Source organism: Eptatretus burgeri, chromosome 9 (genome assembly GCF_056783735.1).
Source record: "Eptatretus burgeri isolate ZD-2024b chromosome 9, Ebu_testis_v1, whole genome shotgun sequence".
Classification (NCBI taxonomy): Eukaryota; Metazoa; Chordata; class Myxini; order Myxiniformes; family Myxinidae; genus Eptatretus; species Eptatretus burgeri.
Window position 1 is genome coordinate 96,113,735 of NC_140969.1, and position 13,248 is coordinate 96,126,982.

General features: G+C 42.7%; 2 protein-coding genes and 1 long non-coding RNA gene across 5 annotated transcripts in view; 1 reads left to right on the plus strand and 2 right to left on the minus strand.

The window, feature by feature from the left end:
* C9H9orf85 (chromosome 9 C9orf85 homolog) overlaps positions 1-9,720 on the plus strand; it is a 56,895-nt gene extending 47,175 nt beyond the window's left edge. Inside the window, exons 1-3 of one of the 2 annotated variants that reach the window (XM_085896232.1) lie at positions 279-793; positions 8,951-9,135; positions 9,307-9,720. In XM_085896232.1, the coding sequence (XP_085752358.1) occupies positions 546-793; positions 8,951-9,135; positions 9,307-9,446 (573 nt within the window). In that variant the 5' untranslated portion in view covers positions 279-545 and the 3' untranslated portion in view covers positions 9,447-9,720. Of the gene's footprint in view, positions 1-278; positions 794-8,950; positions 9,136-9,306 lie in introns of those variants that run through there. The other variant, XM_085896231.1, reaches the window with a different exon arrangement.
* Positions 1,092-6,254, minus strand: LOC147020688 (uncharacterized). 2 transcript variants are annotated; one of them, XR_015061926.1, is made up of 4 exons: positions 6,071-6,254; positions 4,810-5,024; positions 1,881-1,974; positions 1,092-1,746 (listed from the first exon to the last, which is right to left on the minus strand). It is a non-coding gene; the product is annotated as an uncharacterized LOC147020688 (long non-coding RNA). The 2 variants fall into 2 exon arrangements; XR_015061925.1 differs by lacking the exon at positions 6,071-6,254 and having other exon boundaries at positions 4,810-5,231.
* The window catches only part of LOC147020689 (pyruvate kinase PKM-like), a 29,437-nt gene continuing 25,909 nt past the window's right edge, over positions 9,721-13,248 (minus strand). The window contains exons 8-10 of the mRNA XM_085896227.1: positions 12,314-12,480; positions 11,972-12,153; positions 9,721-10,441 (exon numbers count right to left, since the gene is read on the minus strand). Coding sequence (XP_085752353.1) covers positions 10,335-10,441; positions 11,972-12,153; positions 12,314-12,480 — 456 coding nt within the window. The 3' untranslated portion in view covers positions 9,721-10,334. The remainder of the gene's footprint in view (positions 10,442-11,971; positions 12,154-12,313; positions 12,481-13,248) is intronic.

Here is a 13,248-nt window from a genome sequence, read left to right on the forward strand (position 1 = left end):
TGATACGACTCGGCCGGGGTTTGAACCACCCACCTCCCAGACTCAGAGCGGACGCTCCAACCATGACACCACTGAGTGTGGGCGGTCAAGGATAATCCACACTGATCGATTGTGCAGACACCGACTTGTGTTACGTGTTTTTTGAAGGGACGAGAAAGATTACAGCTTGAGACTGCTGCTGTGTCGATGAGCTGAAGGAAATTGAGATTTTTCAGTGTAATAGGTGACATACCAGCACAAGATAAAATTGAGATTTGGATGTGGCGCCCCCTCCAGGCTAATGTTCGCCAAAGGAATAGGGACTTGGGGATGTGCCTGGGCATGTCTGCCGAACAGCAAAAGGACGTCTAATTGTTCTTTGGCAGACGTGGTTCCAAACTTCATGGGAAAAGCTGCGGACAATTTGACTCGCAGAGTTCGCCGGGTTCTTGTCGAGTGACCATCGATCGAAAAGGTCCCACCAGGTCCAGAGTGCCGGAATCTCCACGAGAAGTTGGCGAGACTCGATGTGACCAAGGAAGAGGTTTCGAGAAACCTGGTGGAATATGCGTCCCGGTGTCGACCCGAGTCTGTGTGACCATCGCACCCTCCTTGCTATTCATCTCTTGCTTCTGTTGATATTATTGCCGCAAAAGATTGGTGGGATGACCGCCGGTCCGAATCCCTGGGAAAACCTGTTCGTTACATGCCTCTCGGGCTCGGAGTTCGCACGCCCTGCGGGATTCGAGACCACACGAAGAGACCCACTCACGCTCCGCCTCGAGGGCTTCAAGCAGACCCACAGAGGGACCTGGTGAGAGATCGAGTGCGTTCACCGGGCATGACGGTTGACATTTACCATCAGAGTTTATATCAGCATTTGCAGTAAACTCTCGATATTAGAATCTTGAGGTCGTTAAAGCCATCACAGTAAGTCCAGTGTTGCTATTTAACCACCAAACAATCTTCACATCAATTGATTTACATATTGCATTGTCATATTCGAGCTGTAGAAGTGAAAGATGCATGATGCATGTTTACCTGCCATTGAAAACCACATGCCAACGCACCTTGAGATTTGTTACGAATTAAGGAGCGCGTGTTAAGGCAAAGTCTTGAGTGTAAAGTTGATGCAAGTTTGTAAAGTTGATAAAAGTATTATTTTCTCAATTTGATTCATCGTAACATGCAATTAGGCAAAAGCTGCTTTCATTCAATTAAAACAAAAAGTACAAAACAAACAAATGACATTGTTCAAACACAATTCCATGAGATCGAGTCCCCACACACAATGTTAGTCACGTGATACGCTGGACCCAGGTATGAACAATTCACCAACACACAAGGAAGATCAAGGTGTATTGCAATGAGAGAGGTCAAGGCTTGTGTAACTATTGAGAGCAGGATGTTAAACCAAGAGGAGACGACGGAAACATCAAGGAGTAGATGAGGTGCTAATCAATGAATTCGGGAAGGGATTAGCAAGGGGAGAGGTGCTAATGGGTTGTGGGGGTGGTTGGGATGATGCAGTGTTGAATGGCAGTAGAACAAAAGGTCAAACCCAAGATGAAGGAAATGAATGAGTTAATGAATGTGTGTACAACATGACAAGTGAGAGTGAAGGAGATAAATTATTTTCACATTGTGATCCCCACCGTCTCCACAAAGCACCACGATGATACATCGGCCTCGTTAAAAAGAAGAAGAAGAAGCTAATCGAGTGATGATTCTCTCCTGTTCCAATAGTGCTCGGCCCTCGGAATTGACCTGAAAAAGGTGAACCCAAGGGAGACAAACCGAACAGGTGCCACAAAGTGTAAGCGATGGCCCATCTGACCATTATTTGAAAAGCTAACTTTGGGTGAAAATTTTACGCCAAGCATCAAGTTATTGCCAAAAACCTTTTTGTCGGACCTTCCTCCTCCTCAATTCTTCCTCCTCGCACACCCAACGTGTCCACCAAATTTCATCCGAATCCCTCCACAACTCGATATCCTGCACACAAGAAAGATGTCGCGCATAACACGATACATGCAAATTCCATAAAACTAATTTGACCTTAAAAATAATTGGTGGTTGAATTAAACGACCAAATATGCAAATCCTCTTCAAATTTCAAGTCAATTGGATGAAAATTGACAATTTTAGGAATTCGGCCGATGTCGACTTTTTGGCCGAAGTTGACCTCAAATGTTCATCGAATTCAGTGACTTGATATGCAAATCCTGTTCAAAATTTCTCGTGAATTGGATGAAAAATTGAGGATTTTAGATAGTGTGCTGTTAACCTTTTGACCTCAAAAACAATCGGCTTCTTGCTTGTGACGAACTCTCCCACGTGGTGAATTTTCGTGAAGATCGGTTTAAAATTATGACGTGCAGGCGATAAACATACAAAGAGACAGACAAACGCACGCAACTAAACCAACATGCTTGAAAAAATCTTCGATTTTCGCAAGTAAAACAAACAGGGGTGAAAACATTGCCACCTTCGGTGGTGGAAGTAAAAATGATGAAACCAATCGTTTCGGACAGAGGGTCTTGCTGGGACCATTATTATTCATAATTTACATCAACAATTTGGAGTCGTCATAGTGAATGTAGTCTGTAGCCTCATTGGCCGAGGGGACGGTTGTGCCCCTAATGCAGTGCCCTCTGTTGGTTAAAGCAGGAATTTGTAATTTGTTCATGGTGCATGCATGAGCTCACCTACCATGGGATTTTTTCACAGTGGGCATACCTGTCGGCCATCGTGCCAGTCCCATTGGGATGCACGTGACATGAAGCTTGGAGTTAAAAAAAGAAAAAAAAAAAAGTTGACACTTTCATCAACTGGGTAAAAGATTGGCAAATGTAATTTAAGAGATGGAACATACTGGGGATGGGTAAGATGAATGAAAACAAGGATGATGTAAAACAAGGCAATCTGGAGCGGTAATAGATGTTGGGGGTAAGCACACAGCACAGTGCCACGCTAGTAGGGTTTTTGGTTGTTGCGGTAGAGGGATAAATTATAAATGAAGAGGTGATGTTAACCACAGTGGACATGAATTTAGAGACATTTGAAATATTGCAGTCAGTTTTAGATGAGGTTGCTTAATTCTTGGAGGGTAAAACAAGATAGGCACAGATTTGTTGTCTTCATTTTCAGGGATGGAGGCGACGGTGGAGGAAAAAAATACCAACAGCACTGGTTTTTTTAAAAAATGATACCCCCTCATACTGTACATCAATCACAAATTATCAAGTCATGTCTGACTGTGATCAGATTCCTCCAAGCATCCCTATCCTGCATGGCTTCTTCAAGCTCTGGCAGAGACAGCTTGGTGGCAGCCTTTACTCCATCCATCCAGCACATACAAGGTCGATATCTTTCCCTCAACCCTACCAAGCATGGTCGATTTCTCCAGAATTTTGGTTTTGTGTAATACAAATTGTTCAATTTTAAAATGTTTAAAAAAAATTAAAAAAAAAACAAGAGGAAAGACCAAACCAACACGTCGACCACAAAGTGACAGTTTCTGTTTTGCCATCAGCTCTTCTAATGTACATGGTGGTCAAACTTCTTCAATTTGTTCTTCTTGGAGTCGATGGGATTTACTAACACGAGTCTCCAAAAATCTTCCAATGTCCATGACGACTGGATATACCAGATCATTCCAATCTCCTCTTGGTTTGTTTTGTCTTTCCAGATGGTTATCAATCCTGACATTGCTGTTCTCCCCTACCCCAACCGTCCATTTTCTCGACGTTCTCCACTCACTTCAATCCGAGAACCCACCAAGACCATTTCCATGTGATCGACTCCAACCCTGAATACATTGATCTTCTCGGTTGACAAGATTTTAACCTTTTGAGGTTTAAATAAAGAGCAGATTTTTCACTTTCCTTCTTCAACGTCTGCAGGAGTTTCATTACGGCCTCTTTACTTTCGACCAAGATGGAAGCATCATCAGCATGCCTTCGATTGTTAATGCAGCTTCCTCCAATCCGAAAATGATCAACGGAGCAAAGCCATCTCCCACTCCTGTCAATGCACCCCTTCAATCCCCAACAAGTACCTATTTCAATCTATCCACTGTTTCTGTTGCCATTACAACAACAAAACCTATGCCATGTCTGATTGTGCTTTCCTAATCCTATATAAAGCACAACACTTCAGTGAAGTAACATTACTAAATAAGTATAATAGAATGAGCATTTGGAAGGGGGGGGGAGGAGGGACAAAAAAAACAGGAGAAGTAAGTACTCAATATGAAGAATTAGAGAGTTCAAAGAACACGATACCCCACACAGTGTTCACTCTGTATACTTCCTTTTTAATAAAATGATTTAAAAGATCGTTTTAAAGAAATCCAGAAAATCAGCACAACTGAAGCAGTCGAATGCATCCCCCCCTGAGAGAGCACAACCTTGAGTTGGTATAAGTTTGTAAAGTTGATCAAAATATGGTTTCCTCCATTCGATTCATCGTAACATGCAAATCATGCAAAAGTGATTTTCATTAAACTAAAACCAAAAGTTCAACAAACAAAACAAAACAAAATAAATGGAATTGTTCAAACACAATCCCATGAGAATGAGTCCTCACATACAATGTTAGTCACGTGATATGCTGGACCCAGGTATTCTGCCCACACACAAGTTGTTCCTTGATCATAAACTGACGTTTGTTGACGGACGTGAACCAATTGTTTAACCCAGCTTTGCTTCGCGGGTTAATAAAATATGTATCCGAATTGGAAGATTGTTCATAAAGATTAATTGGTGGCTGGAGATGTAAACATAAATAAATTTTCAGAAAGAAGAGCGAGAGGGTTAGAAAACTCACCATCCATTTCCGACATGCTTGTAATGCAGGTGTGGTGGGGGGGGGGGTGCTGCATCACAAAGTGCACCGTCCCTCACATGGTCATCTGATTGTCCTTAAAAAGATACATCTTTGTGTGCCAATCTGGCCAAATTGTCTCCTTGACGACAGGGAAGGTAATGGCAAAGCACCCGGTGGAAGCAACTTTTGGAGCACCAAACGAGTCCATTGGAAGCCTAGTAAAGAGGACAGACCACAGTTAATGGGCAACCAGTCAAAGAGTTGAAAACATAAAAGTAATGTAATGAAACCACGAAAATTTTTCAACAAACTGCATGAAGTTTTAAAAAAAAAAGTTTTTTAAAAATAAAGCTTAAAGTGCATCAGAAACCAAGGCCAATTCCTTAAATGTGAGGTTACAACTGAAACCAGCAGTAACAGAGTTGACATATTTACATAATTGTTCTCTTCTCTGAATGTGATGCAAAGTGTAGATTCCAACAAGACGCTAACACTGAGGAGTGATGGATATTTTTTAACACACACTCAGGGAAAAGTGGAATGAAGTAATCGGTCGTGAGCAGACGTACGTACACATGCCCGTGTCTGCATTTTGGTCGCTTTTAAATTCATTTTCTCGACAATTATTGGTCCAATTGACATGAAATTTTAACGATAGTATGCATCGACTCATGGAGAATTTTTTGTGACAATGACGTCATGCTACATGATGCGGCCACCATGTTTAAAAAAAATAATAATTAATTTAAAAAAGGAAAAAAAACCAAAACCTTGGACCACATCTCCAAGGAAAAAAATTCAAACAAGGTTCATTGTCAAGTACGTACTCGAGACGGGGAATAAGTGTTGCTAACCCGTCATCAGTGCCTTCATTAAGATGTCAATTTAACAAGCTCGACACTATCTGATCAGGATGAAAATCTCGGGTCATCCACATAAAAATTGTCGTGGAGAATGTAAATTTATGATATAAAAAGTGGTCAAGCCATATATATATATATATATATATATATATATATATATATATATATATATATATATATATATATATATATATATATATATATATATATATATATATATATATATATATACACATGTATTTTTTTTTCTTAAGGGACCTTCAAAAAAATCTTGTCCAAAACAGGTAGACAGATCGAGGCAAAACTTTACCGGTGTGATTGCCTGCCCAATGAGGAACAAAAAAGTTCCCAACTACAACGTCAGAGATCACAAGGTTGAACAGCCACATTGGATTTACCCGAAAACCTTTAAAAATCTTCTCCAAAACGGCTGGAGAGATCGAGGAGAAAGTTCACACGTTCCAAGCCGATGGCACACCAGGGTGTTCACAAATAATAGGTCACCATGGTCTGGCAGCCATGTTGGATCAAAGGAAAAATATATTATTATTTCTTTTAAGTAGCTTGAGTAATTAAAGTCAAACTTCACAAGTACGTACTATTCGTCATGTTGAAATTGAAAGAAATTGAAACCTCATTTCGATGTGATGTGATGTGACCATTTGATTATAGCACATTACTTGGATGACACCCACCCCGTCAGAACTTACTTGGTGAATAAAACAAAGCCGAACGCCCAGACAATTCCACTTCCTCGCATTAAAAATTAGAATAATTGCAATTGCTTCAGCCTTAATTGTGCTCGGCTGGTGAACAAAAACAAACAAACAAACAAAACCACAGAAGTATAATTATATGTACAATTTTAATGACTTTTTAATGTACAATTTGTTCACAATTATCTCAGAAGTGGAGATTGATGCAATTACGAATTTGCCATCAGAAGAGTTGACTCACACCAAGTCCTTCTCAAGGCTGCGGGCTACGAATACCAGTTGGTATTTGAATTGACCAAGTAATGGACGTCCACAAACATCCTTGCCCAAGTTGTGGAACATCAGCCGAGGACCTCACTTTCACCTTTATTACCTCCACCCACCGAAGGTGGACAGAGGTTATGTTTTCACCCGGCTGTCTGTTTGCAGGATATCTCAAAAAGTTACGGACAGCTTCAGATGGAACTTGGACAGGTTGGGAGTGCAAGGACGACAAATTGATTCAATTTTGGTGAAGATCCGAATCCAACAATATTTAAAGTGATTCTTCACAATCAAGTGATAGCCACCTTCCAAATTCGATTTCTCTGTAACCCTTTGAGCGATGGCCACAAAAGTTTCAACCAATGGAGCATTTACACATGGATATTATTATTTTTTTTTTAAACAGTCACATGATGGTTGGATGGAAAATGCAGCCGATGTTAAAAATAATGCCAGATTTTTGTAGGCATGGAATAAAGGGTGCTTCACGTATCGGGAATGAAATTTTTAAAATAAATAAATAAAATTATCATGAGGGACGTTGCATCATGCAAATGTTGAGGCACAAAAATATTAAATAAATTTCAAATACCATTTTAATTCACTCAAAAACAAAAACGGTAAATAAACAGCTGGTGAAGAGTAAAGTGATATTGTTACAGATTTGGAAGCCTCTTGCACACAGACAGTTAGCAGTCCCAAAGTTTAGTTATTTCATTAAGTATGTGTATAGAGTTAGAATCCGTCCCCTGTGTCTAACGGGAATTTCATGTGTGCGCTGCGAGTTATTTTCTAGTTAGTTTTATACATCAATTCCCTTCACTTCTTCACACCATCGACTCCATTGCCCACGTGTTTTTGGCTGATGGCGTGGGCGGAGCCTCCATAACCTCAGATCAAGGCTCCGCTCCGAAGAAGGGCATGGAGCATTTCCTCCAGCCAATGGGAAGCCTGAATACCAGTACTTGCTTCGGCAGTTCATATGCAAAAATAGAAATGACAGAACCTCTTTCGGGGGGGGGGGCAGGCCACCAAGACGCCCCGACACGCCCCCGTCCAATGAGGAGGCAAGTTACCTCAGGACGGATCTCTCCGACCTCACGTGAGGAATGAATAATCCGGCTGGCAAAAAGAAGCCTCATCACCTTGTTTGCCCTCGTTTTGCCTGCTGGGATCGTCTCACTTTGCCTGCTGGCGTTCTCATCTTGACCGCAAGTGCTCATCTCATCTCGTCTCGTTCTCGTGCTAGCTGGCGTCCGTTATGTCATTCCCCGTCCCTGGTGCTTGGTGTGGCGACGAAGGTGTGGGTGAGTCCCCCCCCCGAACCAGCTCATCTCGACCAGACCGCACGAGGCAGAAAGGTGCCCGACTGAACTCTGACCCTCAGCTCGCCTTCCCTCCCAAGCTGGAGTCAAATAAAGTCCAAATGGCCCCATTTCGTGTGTGTGTATGTATATGTGTATGTGTGTGCGTGTGTGTGTGCGTGCGTGCGTGCGTGCGTGCGTGCGGCACCTATCCTGCAAGTAGAGACTATTAAGTGCCTGTGTTCATTGTAAATGGCATTTCTTTTATTTGGACAACTCTGCTCTTTGTCACCCTCTCCCCATTATGAATAAACTCCTGTTAAATGTACCAGCTCGTTGCCTGTCGTTTCTAGCATTGACCCAGCATGGTGTGGGCTTGAGAAAGTGAGGCCATCTGTGCCGTAAGTGTTCATTTAGTCCGGCGCGGCTCTGTTAATTCCCGCTCGGTTATTCCGGACCCCGAGTCGGTACATGCAACTCCGTTCGGACAGAGTCGGCCGAGGGTGTGGCTTCCCCGGTAGCTAGACGGCATGAGTACTTAGGTAAATTAGAATAGACAAGTGGACCCTACCTCACACCATCAAAATATTGGCTACCATGGTCCTTTAAGCAACCCGTCGACCCCAGAGTTATCCGGGGTGACAACCTTCCATTCCGGTGGGAGACGACCCGACTGCTGTCTCGCGGTCGTCCTCGCCACAGACCCCCAACAATATTAACAAATCGTTGTTTCACGAATGGTCATTTTCTTGGCATAATCAGAATGTTGCAATTTTAAAACGTTACCTGTATCTCGCATTATTCATTAGAAAGCCATACAAACATTTACAACAGATCCTCACCACACTGACTGCTATGTTCACATGGATTCTTCATGTGAGGTCATGTTTTCACAAAATGAAAATGGGGACCCTCAAATACCAAACAATGCCCAATTGTGTTGTAAAGTTCACACAAGATGTGGTTGTATATATACTCATCTTGTGTGCTGTAGGTATCACTGCCTTCGCTGTCGGCGGTGCGAGCTCACTGGCCGCATGGTTCTGCGAGCATGCTGGGGCAACCGGAACGCCGTGTGTGGACAATGTTGGAAGCCAGGCTTCCAGTACAATTCAGCACTGCTGGCATGCGTTCCAACCCCTTCTGGACCAGTTACAGGCCTGACAGAGCTGATGAACGGTTTGTCCCATTTTACAACGGTGGTTGTGGGGGTGGGATGGGTGGGAGAAGGGATTGTTCAAGTGCTGTGGTGTCAAATTGTTCTTCACTCAATTTTCATCAGAACCTGCATTTCTGACATGCATAAATCATGCGGTTTCTTCACTCTTCCCTCCTCACCCCAAACCTCAGATGTGATGTACTCCAAGAGCATACTCCAAAAGAAATGGTTCCCACCGGCACTTGGCCTCGTTGCAGTGACATTCGTCGTACTCACCGTCTTCAGTATTCACATGCGTAGCCGATTGAACCACCAACAGCACACCGTTTAAACTGGAAATTGATATCGTTTTTATATTGTTAAATCTAACCCCCTCCCCTTTTTCCCAGGTTTTCAATGTAACCCTCCCAAGTCTTGTGTCCATTAATGCACATCTTTTAAAAGTTCAATTTTCATTCTTGCCTTGCCTGGAGACATTAACCCATATCCAAGAATATACCACAGAGAAAGTGCCATTGGCCATACATTACCAGAATTGGTGACATTTAAAATGTCAGTTTGCATTGAAGTGCAATTTATGAATAAACAAACTGGAGACAACTCAATCGAGCTCGATGTTTATTTGCGAGCAAAAACAAAACGATAGTTGCAGAAAGACAACACAAAGGAGTAAGCATCAGCAACTTGTCAAAACAGTAACAGTACACCAAATGTTAGTTTATGATCAGGTGCACGAGTTGGGTCAAAAGGCAACACCGTTGAAGTGGAGTTGGAATGTGGCCAAAAACACGCTCCGGAATGCAGTCGAACCAACATACAGTAATCAGTGGGTGTTGCAGCACTTGGAATGCATCAGAATGATTGGGTATGCTACAGTGTTGCTAATTTATCAATAAGCTGTTATCATGATTCCCTCACCATCTGTTCTGTATTGCACTACACTTACTTCAATGAAGAATACTCAGAGCACCAATCAGTGCTATCAATTTCTCTTATTCTTCCAACCACATCCCAACGAACTGGCTCCACCCAGAATAAAACAATGGAACGACTTCAATAGCAAGGTGAAGCGGGGGGGGGGGGGGGAAATCTTCAATGAAATTGAAGCAAACCAGGATCTGTTTTGGTCCTGAGATGAGCAAACCACAGAATAAAGTTGTGCAGGTAAACACGTAAAGCCACACAATCATCTTGCTGAGGTGCGTCCACGATAGGACGCTTAACAGACCTTGATGACACGCATCATGTTGGTGGAGCCTGAACCAGGACGCCAGCCTGTGACGACGATGAGCATGTCACCGGTCTGGAAGAAGCCCCGTGCTTTACCTGCATTAGGGAATGGTTGTGCAGGGAAAGGGTCAAAACGAACAAGCATCAAAAACCCAAACGTGAAAAACAAACACACCTGGTTGTGTTCAACAAGGCTTCCAGAAGTGAAATTTATTTTAAATCCGCACCAATTCACAGACCAGTGTTTGTTCGCCACGCCGCTCCTCCTACAGTTCTGGCCAGATTGCATCCAGACCCGCAAAATAGGATCAGCATGACCACAATTAATGCATTTGGGTGTTTTATCTTTGCCGGTGGTCTTGGGGGGGGGGGAAGGATGCAAATCTCAATGTAAATGTGTATTGTGTGGTGCTACTACAGGTTGTAGGAGGTATTACAAAAGTCCCTTTACAGTGCAGTGTTCCTATCCCGTGAGGTGTTTTGAATGAGGATAACACTACCCACCCCCTGGACATTCCATCGGGAGCGAGTGCTTAGAGTTTTATGTCGTAAATGGCAGCTTAACGTTGCCAACTTGACGTCACCCCTCAAAGGCGTATTGATTCGTCAGCCTGTATTTATTGCGACCGACACCACAATTGCAAGAGCGTGTGTGCTATACATTGAGTCAGTCACCTTTCAAGTTAGGCATATCAAAAGCGTGAAACCAATCAGATACTGATTTTTCCTGAAGTTACAATGAAAGATTAAAAATAAAATCCACCCGAGCGGGTTTGCCGGTCAGCTCGGAACTATCTTGAATGGAAACTGGATATTATAAACAGGGCTAGACAGAGGTACCGAGAAACTAGTTGGTCAAATGAAATCTTCTGAATCCCGATGAAACCTATTTTGCATTACAGCCGTCTGATGCTTTCTTATAGGCCATTCGACCAATCGGTCATTTTGCACTTGATGACCCTGGAACCTTGACCCCGAGGCGAAAATGCGAAAAAGGGCTCAGACGATCTATAAAGAGCAACTCGTATCATCATCGTGTCAAGTTAGAACTCAATCGGCCGAGACGTCTGAGGAGATAGAAAAATAAAAAGACGGACGGACGGATCTGAGGATATTGAACAGTTTTATTAGGTCAGCGAGCTGACCAAATAAAACTATTGCTGCTACTGTGACCAAGAGTCCCTATATACTCTCAACATGAAACATCTCAAAAATTTCTAAGCAGGTGGGTCATGGGCACCATTTTATCTTCATGGAAAGCTCATCATTTTAAAAAGATGCTGCACCATTGGATGAATCTCATCGAACAGAAAAGGGTTTCAAAATGCATGGATTCCCTGCAGATGCCGGAAGGAAAATATTTTTCGCAAAATGAAGTTATTCGTCAGATGGAAACAGACTTTGGGGTTGTTGGTGCGAGGTAAGTTATAAAATTCAATTGAAATAAAGTAGTTCTTCAATCATCGGCTGACATCTGCAGACGGACACAATGTGAACCGATTGCACAGCCCCCACTTTTTTTTTTTTCACTTTGCACAGGTAACGAAGGTCAAAAGTAGCCTTTTCAAAAACACTGGTGTTGCTTTAGTGGGTGAGGTGAACAAAAAGGGAGGGACTCGATCATACCAACATCGATGGCGAAATTGACACGACTGTCCACATCCTCAGCCCAAACCTCATTAACGGGCTCACGGAAAAGCACAGGGAATATGCCACGGTGGAGGTGCACCTGGCGGGCAGTCTGCTCATTGCGAGTCACTGCCAAAATGGGTGCACATGGTCGGTACTTGGACAACAGCTGCGCAGAACTGACAGATGTAGGATACAGCCAAGGTGAGTGAAAGTCAATATACAAAATGTTGCAACAAAATGAAATAACCCAATCAATTGCAAAGAAGCAATTGCACACCATGGAAAAACAAGAACGTGAACAACAATCACAAGAGAAAGTTTGGGACCTCGACTCACCGACCGGACTTTGTTAGTACAATCAGAGCTGCCGCCGCAGACTTGAACGATGCCTCCACTGCACCAATGGCAGTCGTCTCTGTTGGATCCTGCGTGAATCCTGTTCGATGACGCAACTCCTCAAACAACTGCCGGTGGAATGTGGCAGCTTCTGCTTCACGTGCAATCTGAATGTAATGTGACGAAGTTTAGACAACCATTCATACAAAGGAGAAAAGTAAAACGAGATAGTTCATAGACCATCTTACACTGCACAATAAGTTTGATTGGTTGAGATAACGTAACATGCCGTACTATTTAGTCCAAGCAGCAATGCCAAATGAAAGGTTTTTGAAAGTGCAAAGACTGTGTTCCACAGTGTTCAAGTGCAGTACATTCAGCAATTCAATTTAAATAAAATTAATGTTTATAAAGGTTGTCAAAACATTTCGGATATTTGCTGCCATTGATGCACCTTTGACAGCACCAACATGCTACACAAGTTCTTGATGCCTGTTTGTGTCCTTGAAAATTTCCTGAAAAACAATGTTTCCTGTTTGGAATGATTTTCATTTTTGTTTGACTGTCAGAGGCAGACAGAGTAAAAATATTACATCACTCTGCACGTGTGTGGGCGGGACAAATTCAGAACAAAAGTATTGCTGAACTACAGGTTCATTTTCAGATTCGTGTTCGAAATAACACTCGATAGAAATCAAGTTTCTAACATGGTAGACAAAGCAAACAAGTTGCGAAATCTCATTTTTCACTTGGAGTGCACGGGCTAAATAGAACAGAATGCAGGACAAGACAGGCTGAACAGTTTGCATTTTTGCATCCAACTGATACACTGGATCTGGAAATGGACATCACCCAAAATCTAAATCAACTTGTTCTTGTCACAGTCACCCATTGCGCAAAATATGTATCTCGTTTTTGGCCCCATCTCTCAATGG